We start from the raw sequence: 21,573 nt of genomic DNA, 5'->3' as shown, positions 1-21,573 counted from the left end.
TTTTAATTTTCGTTCTTTTCAGATATAAATAATTCAGGCAGTTTCACAAAGTTTTGCTCAATTTGTAATTTTAATGTATTAATGAGTAATATGCTTGGACGGGAAGTTGAAATTTTCTGTACAGTATTAATTGCCAGTCCCTATGATTTACCTTCTGGCTTTGTTAATTTACAGTTGAATAGGACAAACCTCACTCTTTTTCCACTATAAAGCAACCTGTAAGATGAGAGTTGAGGATATATCAGATAACATTCAAAATTATACCTTCAAATAGTCGTTTTGCCTGGAGACTTGTTTCAAGTAGAAAATCTCACTGAAATCTGCCTCGTAATGAAAATGTCTAATGTGCAGAAGTTAGATTTAAGAAAAAAATGTAATGGTATTAAGACACTTTCCTAATTTGCATTGTATCCGTGTTCCTTTTGCTAGATGGGAAAGAGTATGATATTTATGTATCCTATGCAAGGAATGCTGAAGAAGAAGAATTTGTATTACTGACCCTCCGTGGAGTTTTGGAGAATGAATTTGGATACAAGCTATGCATCTTTGACCGAGACAGTCTGCCTGGGGGAAGTAGGTATTTCAGATGAGTACAAATGATGCTACCTTGAAAGGCAGAGAGAATCATTAGTTTTGCATTATGGGTGAGAGTCGTGGCACAGCATCTTTGGATATTTAATGTCCGATGCTCTTTGATGTAACAGACTCCTCTAGAAATAAAACTACATTGGAAGATGTATACTATTCAACTCAGTTTATGGTATTAAAATATTTTCCCTTGTAATCTTTCAGAGCTGCATGTCAGAAAAGTGTGGAGGCACAGTGAATTAGAGCTCTATTAAAGGGCCATAGCTCTAAACAGCCTGTTTATTCACATTCAGATTTTTCAGTTTAGGCTAATCTGCAGTGGTTTGTCTAGAATTGTTTTGATTTGTTTTGTTTTTGGAAAGACAGAGGTTTACTTGGTTTTACTAAAACTGAGTAGCAGAAGAGTGTGTGTCGAATTTTTCCATATGTGATTCACTGATAATAATTACAGTATTTTCCTATGGCATTTGCTCTTTTTTTTCCCCATCACTTTTCTTTTCAAGCAAAATAGTGCTACTCAAATTCCCCTTTTCCTTGGGTCTGTTTCTTCTTCCTGTCAGCTTACACATTTGAGGGTTACTGTAAAATTTTATAAGAGCCAGTGTAACTAGAAGGTTTAAAAAAAGAAACAAAGAAATGCTTAAATTCTTGAATGTGTTAAAATAAAAGTACAACTCCTTTTTAGATCCACACAGTAACACACAAAGTAATTTTTTGTTGGTGTCTTTTTAATAAATATATGTTACATTCCCAACCCCACTGTTAAACTTTGTCCTGTTGAATTGCTTGTAATATATCTAATCGTAAGCTTGACAAACCTATTTTATTCCTCTAAAATCCTGTTCACATTCATCATTTAACAGTTTTTTAAAAATATTTTATGGATAATTGAGATAGACTTGAAATTTATTCTCATTTTGATTTAGTTGGATCAGTTATTTTATCTTCCCAGTCATCATCCAAAAATGCATCATAAGACATTTCTTTCAGTATGATTTTTCTAGGAAGTTATGACTTAATTATACAGTTAAAGGATAAATTCCACTCATCCTAATGCTTTATTTCCGCAATCATTCATTCACCCATTTGTTTGTTCATACAGCCATTCAGTAAATTCTTATCTACCATGGAACTGGGTAAGACCGTCCAATAGGGGTTGATAATTCTTTAAAGAATTCACATTCTACATAATTACTCTAAATCTTGCTTTTGTTAATTAGCTTTTGCACCCTTTTTTATTCTCCCTGCTGCTCTTACCCAATCTTCTTTGACTCTGGGTCTCTTCCCATGCTTACACATGCTCAGCCTCCAGTGCCACTGCTTGGAACACACAGTCATTCCTGGATTCTCCTCCGGGCAGTGCATGCTAGATTTTAATTGCAAGACTTTCCCTACTGTTTCTGAGCCTGAGAAGATTAAGGGGCAAAATGACTTCATGAAGGAATATAGCAAGACATATACATAAGTTTCCACAATACTAGTAAGTTACCTAGAGTTGGCAACCATCTGAAACGCAGGTAAAGGACTATGCAATCCTGGATAAGCAACTGTGAGGAGATGGATTGGTTCCGAGAATTTAGTGACAGGAACTAATCAGGGCCCTTGACAGCAGAATAAAATTACATTGCATTTCCATTTTTCTGCTTTTTCTTATTTTTTCCTTGAAGAAAGCATTTGCCTGTTAGTGCAAGTAGACACATCATCTAGCAGCTGCCGAAACACAAGGCTTTATAGTAATCATAGGAGTTTGAGGAGAAAGATCCAGCGATTAATTTAAGCTCCAGAGCAGAAAAAAGTAGAAAGCCAACCTGAAGATGTGTTACCAGCCAAAATGTCATTCAGTTGGCTAGATTTTTTTAAGCTTCTATTCCAAAGACAGTGATATTAGAGTCAGAGAGGTATCCAACAATAGAGAGGGACTTTCAGAAGATGAAGGTCCTTCCCTTTGTTGTCTTGTCCTAGCAAAAAATAAAATTCTATTGTTTTGATTATATAACATATATCTTTTTGAATGTCCATTTGGTTCTAGAGAGTTTATGCATGGGTTTCTTTGGGGAAGACAGGGCTCATGAGCTGATGTGGCTAGACCATAAGGTGCCACACACATTGAAGAAACTGATTTCAGTATAATGTGTCTCCTTCTTGTGTCTCAAGTATTGCTTTTGAAGATCAAGGTCACAACAATACACTACCTTTTGGCTTCATGCCTGTTTAGAATTCTTTTTAGAAATATGTGTATATGGTTTCTGGTTTCCCTGAAGACAGTGGTATTTAATGGACAGAGTTTGCAGGTATAAGGATTAAGTTGTTCAAATTTTTGCTGGTAAAAAGTTTCACCTCAGTTCTTAGGCTGGTACCCTAAGTTCCCTACATTTGTTCCTCACACCCCAATGCTTTTGGGGAGTTTTTGGCCAACACTAATCCCCATGGTTGTTTTCTTTCCCAGTTGTCACAGATGAGACCTTGAGCTTCATTCAGAAAAGCAGACGCCTCCTGGTTGTTCTAAGCCCCAACTACGTGCTCCAGGGAACCCAAGCCCTGCTGGAGCTCAAGGCTGGCCTAGAAAATATGGCCTCTCAGGGCAACATCAACGTCATTTTAGTGCAGTACAAAGCTGTGAAGGAAACGAAGGTGAAAGAGCTGAAGAGGGCTAAGACGGTGCTCACGGTCATTAAATGGAAAGGGGAAAAATCCAAGTATCCACAGGGCAGGTTCTGGAAGCAGCTGCAGGTGGCCATGCCAGTGAAGAAAAGTCCCAGGCGGTCTAGCAGTGATGAGCAGGGCCTCTCGTATTCATCTCTGAAAAATGTATGAAAGGAATAATGAAAAGGGTAAAAGCAACAAGGGGTACTCCAGGAAGAAAGAGTCCCCCCATTCTTCCTTCGCAGTTTATGGTTTCTTAGGCAAAAATGATGGTCTAAGCCTCCCACTAGGGATAAATTTAGGGTGACTGTGGCTGACTATTCCACTTCCTCAGGCAATACTAAAGTTTAGAATGATATTATCAACGTTCTGTCACCAGTCTGTGATGCCACTGTGTTCTTTGCAGGCAAAGACTTGTTCAATGCGACTTTCCCCTTCTACATTGTCTATCCCTGTTTTTATGTCTCTATTCTTTTTAAAATCTTAACATATGGAGCAGCCTTTCCTATGAATTTAAATATGCCTTTAAAATAAGTCACTGTTGACAGGGTCATGCGTTTCCGAGTATAGTTTCCTTTTTATCTTATTTTTACTCGTCCGTTGAAAAGATAATCAAGGCCTGCATTTGAGCTGAGGATAATGAACTTTTTTCCTCATTCGGCTGTGTAATACATAACCACAGCAAGACTGACATCCACTTAGGATGATACAAAGCAGTGTAACTGAAAATGTTTCTTTTAATTGATTTAAAGGACTTGTCTTCTATACCACCCTTGCCCTCATCTCAGGTAATTTGTGTAATATATGTAAACTTGAAAAATATTTCTTAATTCTTGTTTTTGCTCCAGTCAATTCCTGATTATCTGCAGGTCAACCCACATTTTTCATTCCTTCTCCCTATCTGCTTATATCGCATTGGTCCTTTAGAGTTTGCAGGTGGCTTCACACTTGGTTGAGTCTGAAAGAAAACCCCTTAATGGTGCTATAGAGAGGGAGGTAACAGAAAAACTCTTTTAGGGCATTTTTCTGACTCATGGAAAGAACACAGAAAAGGATGTTTGGCAATTTGTCTTTTAAGTCTTAATCTTGCTAATGTGAATACTGGGAAAGCAGTTTTTTCTCATTTGTTTTTGTTGCTCCATTGTGAAGTGTGGAGGTCAGACTTAGTGACCTTGAGAGTCGCTTTTGGCATTAATATTCTAAGAGAATTAACTGTATTTCCTGTCATCTACTCACTAGTGCAGGAAATATGCTTGGTCCAAATAAGTCAGTATGAAAAGCCACTGTCAATGAAAGTTGTTTTGTTTGTTTTCAGTCATATTTTGCTGTTTTTAAGACTTGGAAAACTAAGTACAGCGTTTACAGAGTGGTAAATATCTATGTTACATGTAGATTATACATATATATACACACATGTGTATATGAGATATATATCTTATATCTCTACAAACACAAATTATATATATATGCATATCCACACACATACATTACATATATCTGTGTATATAAATCCACATGCACATGAAATATATATACACATATATATAATTTGTGTGTGTGTATGTGTATGTATATGACTTTAAATAGCTATGGGTACAATATTAAAAGCCACTGGAACTCTTGTCCAGTTTTTAAATTATGTTTTCACTACAATGTTTTTGTGTCAGTGTTTTCTGTACATATTATTTGTTAATTCATAGCTCACAGAGTGGTAGTTGTCATAGTTCTTGCCTTCCCTAAGTTTATATGAATAACTTAACTATTGCTACAGTTTTTCTGGGTTGCAGTGGAATTTGCTGTGCACGGAGCCTCCATGGTCACTGCTAAGCAGTAGCCGGCCATCGGGCATTAATTGATTTCCTACTCTATTCCCAGCAGACACATTTAGAAACTAAGCTATGTTCATCTCAGTGCTCAACTATTTGAACTGTTGAGTGATAAAGGAAACAAATATAACTGTAAATGAGTCTTGGTATCCTGTGAAACACAATAATTCATAATTTAAGAAAGCCCTTATCCCAGTAGCATGAATGTTGATGAACGAATGTAAAATTATATCCTATATTTAAGTGCCCTTCATCACTATTGAAGTTCATAATAAATCATTTCCCTATATAAGTGTTATTGATTATTTTAAATTGAAAAAAGTTTCACTTGGATGAAAAAAGTAGAAAAGTAGGTCATTCTTGGATCTACTTTTTTTAGCCTTATTAATATTTTTCCTTATTAGAAACCATAATTACTCCCTCTATTAACCCTTCACTTACTAGACCAGAAAAGAGCTTATTCCAGATCAGCTTTGAATATCAATTCTTACATAAGCTTTAGGCAAACAGGGAATAGTCTAGTCACCAAAGGACGATTCTCTTGCCAATGCTGCATTCCTTTTGCACTTTTGGTTTCCATATTTATCCCAAATGCTGTTGGGCACCTCTAGAAATGCCTTGATGTGTTTTCTATTTATATTCCTGCCTTTGGTACTTAATTTTACAAATGCTGTAATATAAAGCATATCAAGTTTAAGTGATATGTATCATTGCAAGAGAATTTGTTTCAAGATTTTTTTTAATGTTCCAGAAGATGGCCAATAGAGAACATTTGAGGGAAATGGGGAAACATACTTGTAATTTAGAGAACAAGAACAAACCATGTCTCACATTTTTTAAAAAAAACTTAATAGTTTTCAATAGATGCTATAAGGACCTTCCATGCCCAGGTTAACAAAGAACTGTGATATGTAGAGTATCTAATTACAAAATCATACAACATTTGTTTAATTCTCTTCTGTATTGTAACTTAGATGATTCCCAAGGATTCTAATAAAAAAATCACTCCATTGTATTGGGAAACAAAAACATCATTCGTTAATTACTTATTTTCTTTCCATAGGTTTTAATATTTTGAGAGTGTCTTTTTTATTTCATTCATGAACTTTTGTATTTTTCATTTTTCATTTGATTTGTAAATTTACTTATGTTAAAAATAAACCATTTATTTTCAGCTTTGAATTTTATTTTGTGCATGTGTTTTATGTCTTTATTTTCACATTTGGTCATAAATGAAAACAGAAAGAATTGATTATTATACTCACAAAGAAATATGAGTCACATTAGTTAAGTTTCATTCTGAGATAAATCTGAGCAAAATGGGAACTTCATATCAAGAACATTTTCTTTACATGTAGGTAAAAGTTACTTAAGTAAAAAGAATTGCTCCAGAACACTAGGACATATTTTGTGGGTGTATACGTGTTTATGTGTGTATATGCATGTGTATGTGCATGTGTATGTGCATGTGCATGTGCATGTGTATGTGCATGTGCATGTGCATGTGCATGTGCATGTGTATGTGCATGTGCATGTGCATGTGTATGTGCATGTGTATGTGCATGTGCATGTGTATGTGCATGTGTATGTGCATGTGTATGTGTATGTGTATGTGCATGTGCATGTGCATGTGTATGTGTATGTGTATGTGCATCTGTATGTGCATGTGTATATGCATGTGTATGTGCATGTGTATGTGCATGTGTATGTGCATGTGTATGTGCATGTGTATGTGTATGTGTATGTGTATGTGCATGTGTATGTGCATGTGTATGTGCATGTGTATGTGCATGTGTATGTGCATGTGTATGTGCATGTGTATGTGCATGTGTATGTGCATGTGTATGTGCATGTGTATGTGCATGTGTATGTGCATGTGTATGTGTATGTGTATATGCATGTGTATATGTATGTGTATGTGCATGTGTATGTGCATGTGTATGTGCATGTGTATGTGTATGTGTATATGCATGTGTATGTGCATGTGTATGTGCATGTGCAGAGAGACAGAAAGACCGTCAGAAAGACGGAGAGATATGGAGAGACAGAGAAAAAGGAGAGAAAGATTATTTTAAAACAAAGGAAAACAAGCTTCTTCCTTTTTACTCAACTTGGAACTTAGGTAGCTTACAGGAATCTTTTTCGTCTAATAGCCTTTAATGCAATCCCATGGTAGTTGCTTTGGAAATAGATAAAATAAAAATAATGTCATGACTTCAATTAATTGATGATCATTTGAATCAAAGATGCATTTCTGTCACAAATTTTGAATAAATCAGTGATGAATATTTGGAAACATATTTTATTTTCAGTTAATAATACAAGTCCATAGTGATAGGAATGCCTTTTTGCTTTTAAAAAAATCCCTGGCTGGATGCATTGGCTCATGCTGTAATCTCAGCACTTTGGGAGGCAGAGGTGGACGGATCAAGAGGTCAGGAGATCGAGACCATCCTGGTCAACATGGTGAAACCCTGTCTGTACTAAAATACAAAAAATTAACCAGGCATTATGGTGTGTGCCTGTAGTCCCAGCTACTCGGGAGGCTAAGGCAGGGGAATCACTTGAACCTGGGAGGCGGAGATTGCAGTGAGCTGAGATTGCACCACTGTACTGCAGTCTGGTGACAAAGCGAGACTTCAGGAAAAAAAAAAAAAAATCCTATTTGTTCATTTTACTGAGCCCCATAACATACTCAGAATTGGTTAGCTTAGTAAAAATTTTTCTACTGAAGAATTAATTTTCCTCTTGCAAACCAGTCCCGAAAGTGTAGGCTTAGGATCAACAGATCAAAGTTCCAAGGAAACAGATTTCTTCTCAGTTAGAAAACAGCTATAAAGCAGAATTCGACACTGATGGAATTCACTATCTTTGGAAATACAGGTCTGCCATTACCAGAGGTATACAAGCAGTGATTTGATAGATTTTCATTGAGATTTTGTATATGAGTTTTTTGCATTGGATAAGTGGTTTTGAGTCTGAAATTGTTTCCAACCCTGAACATATTAAGTGACCTATTAGAACATACTGGTGACTCTTTGGAAGATTCAACTTCAGCATTTTGCATATGATCTACCTGGCTGTGATTAACCTTCCTTAAACTCTCAAGATATTTTTTCCATTATATACTGACGTCACTAGCTCTTTAAGGCAAGTAAATGCACAAAATGGTATGAGAGATGCATTTAGCAACTAGTCTATGTTATTTCTCTGTGATTTATGCAATGTGTACTGTGTGCTAGAAATTTACATGTAGGCATCTAATTTGTTTATCAGTCCTACAAGTTTATCATATGCATTTTATAGATGGATGAACTAGGACTCAAAAGATATTAAGATAAAAATAGAGATAAATGGAGAAAGCAATATTTGAAACCACATCCAGTTTCCAAGTTAAATATTTCCTTTTTTCTAGACTTCAAGTTTTAAGAGAGAAAATGAAAAGACAGAAGTTTGCTGTTCTTTTATCTACTAATAACTCATCCAGAGGAGAAAAAAAAATTACAGTCCTAGTTTTCTTCTAAGTGAACTCCATGGAAATTATGACTTTTACAGGCAAGAGCATTCTTGAGTATTGAAGAGTTCTCAGTCATACAACATGACTTCAAAGCCAATTTGGTACCACAAAAGAAAACTGATCTCATTATTATATGGCCATACCTCATTTTTTGAGCCAAATAGAATAAACGGGCTAAATTACTACTCCTTCTCCAAGTAAACTTTAGCATTAAAAAATAATAGCTCCTATCTTCAAATATGAAGTTTTGACAATATGGAAGGTATTTTTAAAATACGCCATAAAGTATGCAACTTCCCTTACAGTATCAAGTGAAGATCCTTCAGTATAGCCCAAGACCTTTCTGAGAAGCATCTTCTACATTTGTTCCTCATTGTCTAAAATTCCACCACTCTTATCTGCATTTAGCATTGTCCTTTTTCAAATCTAAATTTTCTTACTTTCTGGATGGAGTACCAATGAAAGAAAAAAGAGCAACAGACTCAAAAGACATGTTTTAAGAAGATCTGGAACAGTGTTGTATTTTAAACAACAATATTGGCAAAAACATACATTTTCCTAAGGTGACTATTTTGAAGTGAAACATCACATCACACGCACACACACATTTGCATGAATTCTCTTTGTTGACAAGCTAACCATGTTGCCTTAAGGTTATTTCACATTTCTCAGGAGCCGGGAGAAGCAGTAGACGTCCCACTTTCGTATTCTCTGATTTATGAGAGGCAGCCTCATAAGATTCTCAGTAGGACTAGAGGGGTCTGAAGAGTTACTAAAACACATGCACAGGTGCACACACTCATACACACAGAAGGATTTTAATGATAAGTGAGAATTTTTATTTATCTCTTAAGAATGAATGAAACAAAATGTCTCTAAAAACATTTTTGCACTCTTGGTTAAACCAATCAAAAGTTCTCAAAACTTGAGCACATGTCTCTCCAATTTCCCTTCAAATTCATGTTAAATCCACTGATTGAAAAACAAACAAACAAAAAACCAATAATCTGTAAGAAGCACAGCTCCCTTATTCCCTGTCAAGTTCACAATGACCAATGCAAACTTTCAGTCTGTCTTCAAAGGCTGAAAGTCTCTCCATTACTCTTTCATCCCTGGACCAAAAGCAGAGGTGTTCACCTTCACAGTGTGACTCTGGCACATGTTTTCAAAGTTATAAATGGCTAGGATTTACAATTCAATTGTGAATTTTTTTCTTTCAGGATATGGCATGTTCTAAGCTCCTGAATCTCATAGTGAGTTAAGCATTACATTTATTTGAAGAACTTTCCCTTGGAATCTGTCCAAATCCACCTTGATAACATTAGAATTGAATGGTTTGCCAGAAGTCTTAGCTGCTTGACAAATTCTTACCCATTGTCATTGTTTTTGCCCCTTTATTTCCAATTCTTCACACACACACACACACACACACACAAAGAATTTAATTGATAACAAGATAAATACTATGAACCACTATGAACTGTCTGATGTTGTGTCCAAAAATGTTAAGTATCAAAGGGTGTAACTGAGAATCTTAGGAGGTGATAATTCCTGTTGCTCTTTGCTGATCAGACTATGTCAGGAGCATTATGTTCACTCCTGTTCATAATACTACTCTTAGGAGACACATCTATAAATTGAACATTATCCAGAGGGAAATGGTAAACATGCAGAGGAAATGTAAGACCATGCCATTTATGGAATAAGAGAAATATTCTGAAAATATTTAATCTAGATATAAGAAGAAAATACTACAATGGTATAAAAATAGTTGTCAAATATTTTAAACATTTAAAGATTCAAGATCTGACCACCAGATAAAATTTGCAAGAAAGAAGATATCAAAACAAGAAATAATTTGTAAACAGAGCTGAAATGACTTGCTTTTGAGGGTGGTTAATATTTTGACGGTAGTTACTTAATTGCCCACCGTGTGTGTGTGTGTGTGCATGCGCGCGCATGTGTGTATGTGTGTGTATGTCTTTTAAGAAAGACATTCAAGAAGGAGAGTACTGCAATGAGGGTTTTGCAGGTGGAGAGAGAGACTGAGCTCAACTACCATACCATCCTTGAAGGTAGTAAATTCTTAGCAACCATTGGTAAGAGTGGTGTAGAATTTTTTGACTGGGTAAATTATTCAGCACTGAGATTCTGTCGTCTCAGGTGTTTGTTCACTGCCTGTCCTCCAGAAGATGGACAATAACGAACTGAAATATATGTAAGTTTTCACTATACATTATCCTGTATTTCCGTTTTTCTATAGATACAGTGGAAGCAGTTTTTGATTTCATTCAGAGAAGCAGAAGGATGATTGTTGTCCTGAGTCCTGACTATGTGACAGAAAAGAGCATCAGCATGCTGGAGTTTAAACTGGGTGTCATGTGCCAGAACTCCATTGCCACCAAGCTCATTGTGGTTGAGTACCGTCCCCTTGAGCACCCGCACCCAGGCATTCTTCAGCTCAAGGAGTCTGTGTCTTTTGTGAGCTGGAAGGGAGAAAAGTCCAAACATTCTGGCTCTAAATTCTGGAAAGCTTTGCGGTTGGCTCTTCCACTGAGAAGTCTGAGTGCCAGTTCCGGCTGGAATGAGAGCTGCTCTTCCCAGTCTGACATCAGTCTGGACCACGTTCAAAGGAGGAGAAGCCGTTTGAAAGAGCCCCCAGAACTTCAGAGCTCAGAGAGGGTTGCAGGTAGCCCTCCGGCCCCAGGCACAATGTCCAAGCACCGAGGGAAGTCCTCTGCCACCTGCCGCTGTTGTGTCACCTACTGTGAAGGAGAGAATCACCTTAGGAACAAGAGCCGGGCAGAGATTCATAACCAGCCCCAGTGGGAGACGCACCTCTGTAAGCCTGTTTCCCAAGAGTCAGAGACTCAATGGATACAAAATGGCACCAGATTGGAACCCCCTGCTCCCCAGATCTCAGCCCTTGCTCTTCACCATTTCACGGACTTATCCAATAACAATGACTTTTATATCCTATAATTACTGTGTGTGGTGGGTGGTGGCTACCATGTCTACCAACCCTCTGTATGTCATGAACCTGTGGGAAAACCTGGCATTTTTATCATCTAACGGACTATGAGATTTCTGTCCCCTTTATTGATTTTTAAAAACTGTTTATTTCTAGGAGACAAAAGACCTGAAGGACCTGAATCCAGAATTATTGCCTCTAATGGCCTCAGAAGAGCACACTCTTCTTGGGCCCTAGAAGGTCAGTATGTGAAAGTTGCCTAAAGTCTGATCCTCTATCTTGTCCAAGGGTTTAAAACTGAGCTAAGAATTTAAATATGTTTCTTTTCAGTGTGTTGATCGACCTCACGTTATAAGTCAGTCAGGTGTACTTGGGCTATGATACTTACAGGGCGCATGCTTCCCAGGGAGCAGCATGGAGAGGAGCTGGTTCTGGTGGAAGCTGTAGGACGAAGCTCAACAGAAAACCTACAGCACATTTTTCCTCAAAGAACCAAACATACCCACCCAGGGATACGTGGTGTTCTCTGTCTCACTGTAAACTAGTGTTCTCTAAACTTCCTAACGTTGTTAGCATCAATAAAATTCTATTTTTACGTCATTTGATTTGTGCTAACAAATTTTTACATCTCTCTCACCCTTCTCCTTTCTATGATCGTTGTATTCTTATCCGAAGAGTTTTCCATTTCGGGAAATTGAGATTTGGTTTAGGTACCAGAAAAACTAAGGTGCCTTTTTTGGTTCTCTCTGACATGTAATGGGAGAGATGTGGAAAACAACCCAAAGAGAGGGAGAACGTGACTTAAATGAAATGGAAGTTTACAAGAATCTCATATTTTTAGAACTGACAGATGAAAAAATCAGTATTGTTAGGAATGTAGTGTAGAGATGGGTGCCTCTTCCCATTCAGCCTTCTGAGAAGGGATAGTAAATTCAAGTGCCTACAAGGATCAGAAGGTAAGAAAAAAGAGTAAATGTGGCCAGATATCAGCATAGTTTACATCCTCTCCATCTAGAACCGATGTGAATAGGGACATAGGCACAGATAGTTATTTCTTCTCTGTCAACATTTTCATAAACTCCTAAAAGGCACATGGCATTTGATTTTCAAGTCAGGTAGATCATTGGGCTTCTAAGGCACTGAAGAACACATATTGCTTCAAAAGGGTCAGCTTCAGGCTGGGCGTGGTGGCTCACACCTATAATCCCAGCACTTTGGGAGGTCGAGTCGGGGGGATCACCTGAGGTCAGTTTTTCAAGAGCAACCTGGTCAACACGGTGAAACCCCCTCTCTACAAAAATACAGAACTTAGCTGGGCATAATGGCAGGTGCCTGCAATCCCAGCTACTCAGGAGGCTGAGGCAGGAGAACTGCCTGAACCTGGGAGGCGGAGGTTGCAGTGAGCTGAGATTGTGCCACTGCACTCCAGCCTGAGCGACACAGCAAGGCTCCAACTAAAAAAAAAAAAAAAAACAAGGCAGCTTCTACTCAGTTCCATTTGATTTTTGCCACTAATCGAGCCCCAATGTTGCCATATTGTCCATTTTTTTCTAGAGAATCTCAAAAATCCAGATTTTTATGTATAATGTCAATTTTGGGATGGCTTAAAGTTAAGAAGGAAACAAACAAAAAAAAGAGCCAAACAAAATATATCTGTGGGCCATAGTCAGCCTGAGGGCAGCTAGTTTGTAACTTCATAACTAAAGTATTCAGCCGAAGAACATATCTCCAAATGGAATTCAAGTGTCCCTGGTAACACTGGAACTGGAAGACACAGGTTGGCTCTAAGGACACACTGAAGCATGTTTATGCTCTCCGCAAATGGAAGACATCTGGGCTGTTACAGTTGAGCTGATCTGACCTAACCCTCCATTAGAAAAGAAAAAGCTAGAAAATAGGGTGCCTTCCATTTACTCTTTAGGGGCTTCTTGCCTTTTACTGTCAGAAAATAAGAAGCATGAAGTCTGCTACTCCTGAGCAGAACCAAAAGAGCAAGAGACCACACCTTACATGAGAAGTCACCTGTAACACGTTAGCTGTGGCTGTTAGTGAGCTGTGGCCCAGTGAGTGTCAGTGACTCCCACTCAGTAACAGTGAATGGGCAGTGGAGAAAGAAAGAAAGCAGGTTCATCTCACTACCCCTCTTGAAAAGGTTCTCAGAAGATCCTTTCTCTGTTGAAACCGAAAAAAACTAGAAGATTCCTACTCCAAAGATGGGGGAACGAGGGTCCTCTAGAGTAAATGTGACTCACAAAGAAACTTGTAATTAGAAAGAAATGGCAGGCCACCCTAACTAAATATCTAGCAGAAAATGACTTAGCACAACCCAAAGGCCTTGTCCTCTATTATATCCCTTCTCGTAAAGAGTAATCCATCCTTGATGTATATTCAAGGACCTTCACTTGGAAGACAGATAGCAGTTTCTCTCCAAATCTGTTAATAATGGGTAATGTAAGTGGCTCCAAAGCTCCAGGAGGGAGAAGATTCTTGGATCCACTATTAGTGTTATTCCTTATTGACACAGCATCTCAAATTGTAAAATATCTTTGGAAAAAAATGAGAAATTAAATTTTTCATTTATAAATTATTTTCTTTTTTAGTGAAGAAAAAGAAATGAAAGAACTAATGGCAGAGGCATGGAAAATTAAACATGAGCTCATATTATATGAGTAGCTAGATCATTTTGGTGCTCTCAGAACTACATTTTGGCAAGTATCAATTTCCTTGAACAATATAAGTGTAGTGAAAGCAGTAAAAGTCTTAGTTTTCAGCATTAGTTTTACAAGGGTCAGAAAGGTAACGGACTATACTTCTACTGTATGGAGAAAGGCTAAGAGGTTATGTTATTATTTCTTGACCTGACATGCCACAGTTGAATGTGATATTCAGTTCCATACATTTCAATGAGGCAAATTATAATAAGAAAGACATTTTTTTCATGGGCCATGCATATCCATAATAGAAATAACAGGATTGTAGGGTAAATGGATATATCATTGCATAAGAAATTGTCTACTTAGTTACATGAGTTTTAAGTCAAGTAGAGATGGATGTGAGTCCTATTTCTCTCCTATCTGTTTGAACATGGTCTCTCTGAGCCTTTAGCTAGCCCTTACTAGCTAAAATAAAGATGCTATTGTTAACCTTATTGGATGTTGAGGGCATTAAATGATATATTATACATTTATTTCATATGCCTCACCTTTTAAAAACTCTTATAAAATGTCCAAAAGCAGTATAGAACAGGAACATATTATCCAGGTTAAGTGACTTTCCTAGTGACACTCAGCCAATTATCAACAGGGTTGAGTCTCCAACCCAGACTCTGACACTTGATCCAGTGCCAATTCTAGAACCATACATGTCAGATTGAAGGGGAAGTAATTCTGTTACAAAGCTACCTCAATGGAATTATTTAATCTGGGCCATAAAACATTCAAGTAAAAAAAGCAGTTAATATAAAACCCACACACAGCTAATTAAATGTTATATTAAGGGTCTGATATATCATCTGACCTTGTCATATTATAATTTTACATGGCTTCATTTTCAAATGTTATAAACCTTCTTAAAGCATTTAAAAGATAGAATTTTTTAAATGTCCTCTAGACTCTATGATAATGCTTTATTTTTTTCCTTCAAAATACATTATTTGTATTTTTCTTGGTGGAAAATAAAAATATATTCCCAATTTACCTTCAAAAACAAATGTTTTTTGGCAGTTATGATAAAAACTGAATTTCAGAGTTACCTTCTCCTATAACTATTAAGAACTCTAGAAACAATGTATTCACTCCCAGATTGAAGATTTGAAGTGGTTGGGAAAACTAAAGTTTTTGTTCAGAAAAAGTCATGAATAATAAACTGAACTAATCATAAAGATATGCACAGAAGGATAAGCAATTTGTATGGCATTGGTTTAAAACTTTCGTGCATCTAAGAGTAACTTGAGGGACATGTTACAATGAAGGTCGCAAGGCAGGCCCTTCCCCAGAGAGACCAGTTCATTAGGTGCTGGACATTGTCTAGAAGTCTGTTTTTTTATATTGTGCTCTTGATAATTAAATAAGGCATTTCATGGGTCAATGTTGGAAAACTGCTACCTATGAGAATTCTTTCAAACTCTTCCCATATTTTCTGTATTATTGTTCAGGTTGTAAGGGAAAAGAGCCTCAATTAGGAGCTTGCCCAAGCCTTCTTGAAGTGTATTCCTTAATGTATCCATGTTGGAACCATTTGGGGCTCATATTAAAATGCATGTTTCTTGACTCCATCCAAGATTAACTGAATGAGGATCTCTGATGTAGGGTGGATCTGCACGCGCGATAACTTTCCCAGGTGATTCTAATGCAAAAAGAAAAAAAAAAAAGAACCATTAATTTTTATCTCTCTTTAACTCCTCTTTTACCCTTGTAGGCTCTGATTTTCTCCAGCCAAGGACTACAAATCATCTTAACACGGTGTTTGCAGGCAATAGATGAAAATGTAGGGCATGTTTAGCCCTGGAAGTTGCCTCAGCACAAGGAAACAGTTGAATAGATGATTAGTAAAATGTATTTATTATATATGAAATATCAATCAGTGACATTTGGAACCTGGTGGGATTGCTGTAGTCATCATATGTATTAATCAGAATAAGATATGCTATGTCATGCTAACAAAGAACCCCAATATTTCAGTAGCTTCATATAACAAGACTTATTTCTTGTTTATGCTACATGTCCAGCATAGGAGCTTACATTTTTTTTATTAGACAGAATCTCGCTCTGTCACCAGGCTGGAGCACAGTGGTGTGATCTCAGCTCACTGCAACCTCCACCTCCCGGGTTCAAGTGATTCTCCTGCCTCAGCCTCCTGAGTATCTGGGACTACAGGTGTGTGCATCACCACGCCCAGCTAAATTTTTGTATTTTCGGTAGAGACGGGGTTTCACCATGTTGGCCAGGATGGTCTCGATCTCTTGACCTCATGATCTGCCTGACTCAGCCTCCCAAAGTGCTGGGATTACAGGCGTGAGCCACCGTGCCCAGCCCAGAGCTTACATTTTTTATGCTTTGCCATCTGAAATGTGTGGCTTCCTGTTGTGCTAGGCTTCAGCTGAAATATGACACTCATTACTTTCACTTACAATTCATTAGCCAGAACTAGCTCTGAGGTCCTTCTTTAATCATAAAAAAGGACAGAAAATGTAGTTTTCCTATGCCTCGAAAGAGAAAAATGAAATGAACTTGGTGAATGCATACCGTCATCTTTGTCTACAAATGTGATGAGAATAACATATTTCGGAAGCCTGAAGAGGTAAGAAATCTTCAAACTGAGATATGTCACATATTTGATAATGAAAAAAAAAAAAAGAACTTTGCTACCAGCACTCCACCTGAGTTTGCCAAGGTATCAAGATAAAACAGCATGCAGAAAAGTACACCTTGTTTGTAAGTGTTCCCCAAAGAAAAGTTGTTGAAGGAATGCATAATAATAATCACAGCTTCTGGCTAAGAGAAAGCATGCTTAAAAATTTGAAAGTTACTGTATTTGGTTACCTTCCATTCAGTAGCTTTAGTTAGTTCCCTAAGAATGTGATGCTCAAACGATCTGTAAATGAGCCATTTCATTTTGGATATCAAAGGAGCCTCAGAAGAAGTGAAGACATTTAGAACACAGCAGAGCATGAAACACAGTCATTAGAAAGCATCCCTTGATCCATTTATCTGAAGAGCTAAATAGGGGATTCAAAATGAACGTGCTAAAGCTCAAATGAAGGAAGAGACAAAACTGGTGTGAGTATTACGAAGTCTGTGGTATCTGTGCATCTGCTCTCTCTACCTTTGGATTCCCTCTGATTGCATTAAAGATTTGAATTTTTATATGACTTCTCTAATGTGTATGGAATCATTTGATCATGAAAAAAGACTCTCTTTGGTTTGGCAAAGATTGGTGCTTAATGAATCTTGGTCTATGTTACTAAGTTATAATGTTGAACCAAAAAAACTATTATTTCTTAGTGTAGCAAGATTACTGACACACTCAAAATCCCTTAGAAAATAATTCACAAAGTTTTTTTCTTGAACAGTTTAATCATTTCAAAATATATAAATGAAAAAAATGACTTAGAAATTAGCTCATGGGAAGAAAGAAGATTCAAACTAAACTTTGAAATCAGATCATGAGCTGTTTTTAACTTAACTCACCCAGGTAATGGGAATTTTAATACTTCATTGCTTTATTTTTTAAAAAAGAAAAAATGTATGTATATTTAAGACTCAAAGACATATATAACATATTAATTTTCTACTGTCAAAAACTGTATCACATGCTTGCAATTCATTTATCATTTAGCATTGTGTTTTGAAATAACTTGGGCAAGTGGTTCTTAACTAGAATTGAATATCATCTTTTAAAAAATTACACATATCTGGGGTCCATCTCAATCTACTAAATCTCCCATATTGATCTAGATATGTGCTCTGATATAGGAAAACTGTCTTAAGTTTGCATATGTTTCAATGAGAAATAAATGATGTTACATAATAAATACATATTTAAAAGGTAAAAGAACTTCTAATATTGTGAATAATCATTTTCTTAATATACAAAACTTAAAACTCATTGCCAAATACTGGAATTGAGTCATTTATTTTCATATCTTATTATGAAATTACATAAAATATGAGAACACAAAATAAAGATAATAAAATGAGAGAAATAATCAGTGTAGAGACTGAACTGGGTAGCCAAAGGAGGCCAGGACTCTAGTATTTATGACATCCATATCATCAGTCATCTTAAACAGGACAAAGTGTTTATGAGGAAATGGTTTTGGGCAAAGACAAATGACTTCTAAGAACAGCCAAAAGGGAAAAGGGACCAGATGTGGTGGCTCACGCCTGTAATCCCAGCACTTTGGGAGGCCGAGGTGGGAAGATCATCTGAGGTCAGGAGTTTGAGACCAGCCTGGCCAACAAGGAGAAACCCCATCTCTACCAAAAATACAAAAATTAGCTGGGCGTGGTGGTGGGTGCCTGTAATCCCAGCTACTCGGGAGGCTGAGGCAGGAGAATCACTTGAACCTGTGGACTGGAGGTTGCACTGAGCTGAGACTGCGCCATTGCACTCCAGCCTGGGTGACAAGAGCGAAACTCCGTCTCAAAAAAAAAAAAAAGAAAAGAAAAAAGAAGAAAAAGGAGAATAGAAAAATATTCTTCACTCATTTCCAAATATCAGTAATGTAAAAGGGAAGCAAGATGTGTAAAAACTTTCTAATATCAGGCCATTATAGCTATAATGTGCAGTGAGTGTCAGGGAATAAAGTTGGTGATTTCCATTGTGTTCTTGATATATTAAATTGGAGTCAGAAGATATGAATTGGAATACTAGTTGTACTAACTGTATGAGTTTTAATAGCATACTTTTGCTCTCAAGTTCTCAGTTTCCTCATATATAAAATGGGAATCATAGAATATCTACCTCACTGGATTGTTGTAAGGGTAAAATTATATCATAAATGTTAATCTCAAAAAACATGTAAAGCACATGCTTGGTAGTGGTATTATTTTTGTTGTTAGTTGTTTATTATAAGAGACATGTGGAGGAAATGAAGAGATCTGAGAGAAATTCCTTAACCTGTTAAATGCTGGAGAACTTTTCAGAGCACATGGTCCAATCTTTCGTACCTAAAAACTTTAGGTACGAAAGATTTAGTACAGTTTCATATCGCTCTAAGGGGTGGAGACTACAAAAAAAAATCATAGTCCTGAAAAAGTAAGAAGTATGAAAAGGGCTGTATTTATTCCATAAATAAATCGCCCTATAGAAGCTTAAAACAGCAGATATTTATTACCTCACAGTATATACAGGTCAGAAATTTGAGAGAAGCTTAGCTGGATGGTTCTTGCTCAGTTACTAACTGAAGAAACTGTCAAATTGTTGGTCAGGACTGTGGTCATCTGACAGCTCCACTTCCAAGGGCAGGTACATGGAAGCTGGTAGGAAGTCTCAGTTTCTTGTCATATGAATCTCCCTATTGGGATGCTTTAGTATCCACATAACACATCAGTTGGCTTACCCCAGAGCAAGTGATCCAAGAGGGCAAGGCCAAAATGCTTTTTATGACCTAGCCTCAAAAGTGATATATTATTACTTCTGCAGTGTTCTATTTGTTAGAAATGATTCTCTAAGTCCAACCCATTTTCAAGAGCTGGGGAATTCAGCTCCACCTCTTGGATGGAGAAATATCAAAGAATGTGTTAACATATTTTAAAGTCACTGCAGTAACATATACAAATATTTATTTTCCAGTTGAATAAATCAAGGTCCAGAAAAGTGGACCTGGCCCTTACCCTTCCTTATTTCATCCTTGACATGGTCATCAACTGCCTGCAGTGGTGCCACAACTCAAATGAGAGCTGTCTCGTTCTGGTTAGGTCATTTCTTTTGCCTGTTGAAAGACTACAGAATGGGGGAAAGTTACATACTCTAACGTTCTGCCATTCCTCTCTTTCTCTCAATTTCTCTCTCCTTTGCTCTGCTCTAGATAAAAGGCAGTCTCTGGAACTGGAGAAGGATAGGGTGGTTGGGGTTTGTTAGCCATATTCTTGGTCTGGAGTCTGGGTACTGAAATATCACTTTTATCCTGAGCTCATCTCTAGAGAAATTGAAAATGGGTTTACTCTAAAAAGCAGCCACTGGAAAAGTAAGCATGAGCTTTCAAAGAAAGGTAATTGCTTTCTCCGAAGAAAAAAAAATACAGATTCTTGTCTTAGCTCTGAATTGAAATGGTTATATATTAATAACCAAGTCATTTCTCCTCTCTGTATGTCAGGCTTTAGAGTACCCCAAATGGATGGGGTTGCACTAGGAATTCTGTAGGATGTTATAATTCTATATATTTTTAACTTACTGAGTAATACTTAAATAACTTCCTTACCTCTCCATATACACATACACACAGCAGCAGGGTCTAGTTATATTGGGAAGAATATGTAAAAGGTGAGAGGCTTCTGAAAGGAATCATAAATATCCTTGTCTGTTAGACCTAGTTCCCGTTAACATGCATTTCTTACTTGTAAAGCTAAATAGCTAACTTCTGTTTTTCCTTATCTGTTTTCCGTCACTCTCTGAGACCAGTAACTCTGAGAAAACACATTAAGTTTACAGGAGATCTATGCATAGTTTGACTCTTGTGCTTCTAGTTTTTCTGAACCAGTTTGAATCTCAAGGTCCAAGGTAACTAGTTTGTAAATGAGAATGAAAAGAAATGTTACCTTTTGTCTTCTGAACAGCTTTATGCTGTTCTCTTACTCATACAAACCATAGCAAGCTTCTCTTTGTGATATATGTCCATATATTTCATTATACTAAAAATAATAAATAAATAAATAAAGGCTGGTTTTGAAATTGCATAGTGTATAAACACTAACATCTCAGGAGTTAAGAAACCTGAGTTCTAATCCAAACTATAATTCCTTTATTATGGGACCTCAAGCAAGGCATATGTCATAATTATCCATCAATACAATTCAAGGATCTCTATGTGAGTTTCCATCTCTGATATTCTAGAAGACTGTGTTAAAATAGTGAAGTTTCTGTGTGTATCAAGGCACAATCCATAACCCCTTTCAGGTAGTGCAAAAATCAGATATCTAAAGAGTCTGATGCTCCCTGTAAGTGCATAACATGCTAGTTGAGTTGCACAAAATCAAACCAAATCTCAGAGATGCCCCAACTTTTCCACTCTTCCTGGTCAATTGCTTCTTCAAAAGGTCACAGTTTTTCCCCCTACCTCTCCCCAAGAATCCCAAGAATATAAGCTACGTGTACACGACCACTCTGTTTGTAGAAAATGCCAAGTACTTTTATGGTCCACGTGCTTTGCCAAAGTTACTTATGCTTGGAATGTCTGTTCCTTTTCCCCTCCACATAAGAACTTTTACAATGATTCAAGTTCAGCCCAAATGTTTTTAAACCCTTCAAACATTTCCCAGGCAGAATTAGATGTTTCTTACCCTTGTATTATTCCTAATACTTCTGGT

General features: G+C 37.0%; 1 protein-coding gene across 1 annotated transcript in view; it reads left to right on the top strand.

Annotated features, from left to right (window-relative positions):
• IL1RAP (interleukin 1 receptor accessory protein) overlaps positions 1–3,498 on the top strand; it is a gene marked incomplete at its 5' end in the record, with an annotated part of 86,030 nt that extends 82,532 nt beyond the window's left edge. Inside the window, 2 exon segments of the mRNA NM_001032960.1 lie at positions 430–573; positions 3,035–3,498. Coding sequence (NP_001028132.1) covers positions 430–573; positions 3,035–3,402 — 512 coding nt within the window. The 3' untranslated portion in view covers positions 3,403–3,498.
• Between the last annotated feature and the right edge of the window lie 18,075 nt (positions 3,499–21,573).

The sequence above is a fragment of the Macaca mulatta genome, chromosome 2 (assembly GCF_049350105.2).
Source record: "Macaca mulatta isolate MMU2019108-1 chromosome 2, T2T-MMU8v2.0, whole genome shotgun sequence".
Lineage (NCBI taxonomy): Eukaryota > Metazoa > Chordata > Mammalia > Primates > Cercopithecidae > Macaca > Macaca mulatta.
The sequence above is the reverse complement of the archived record's forward strand: the minus strand, read 5'-3'. Positions and strand labels throughout refer to the sequence as shown.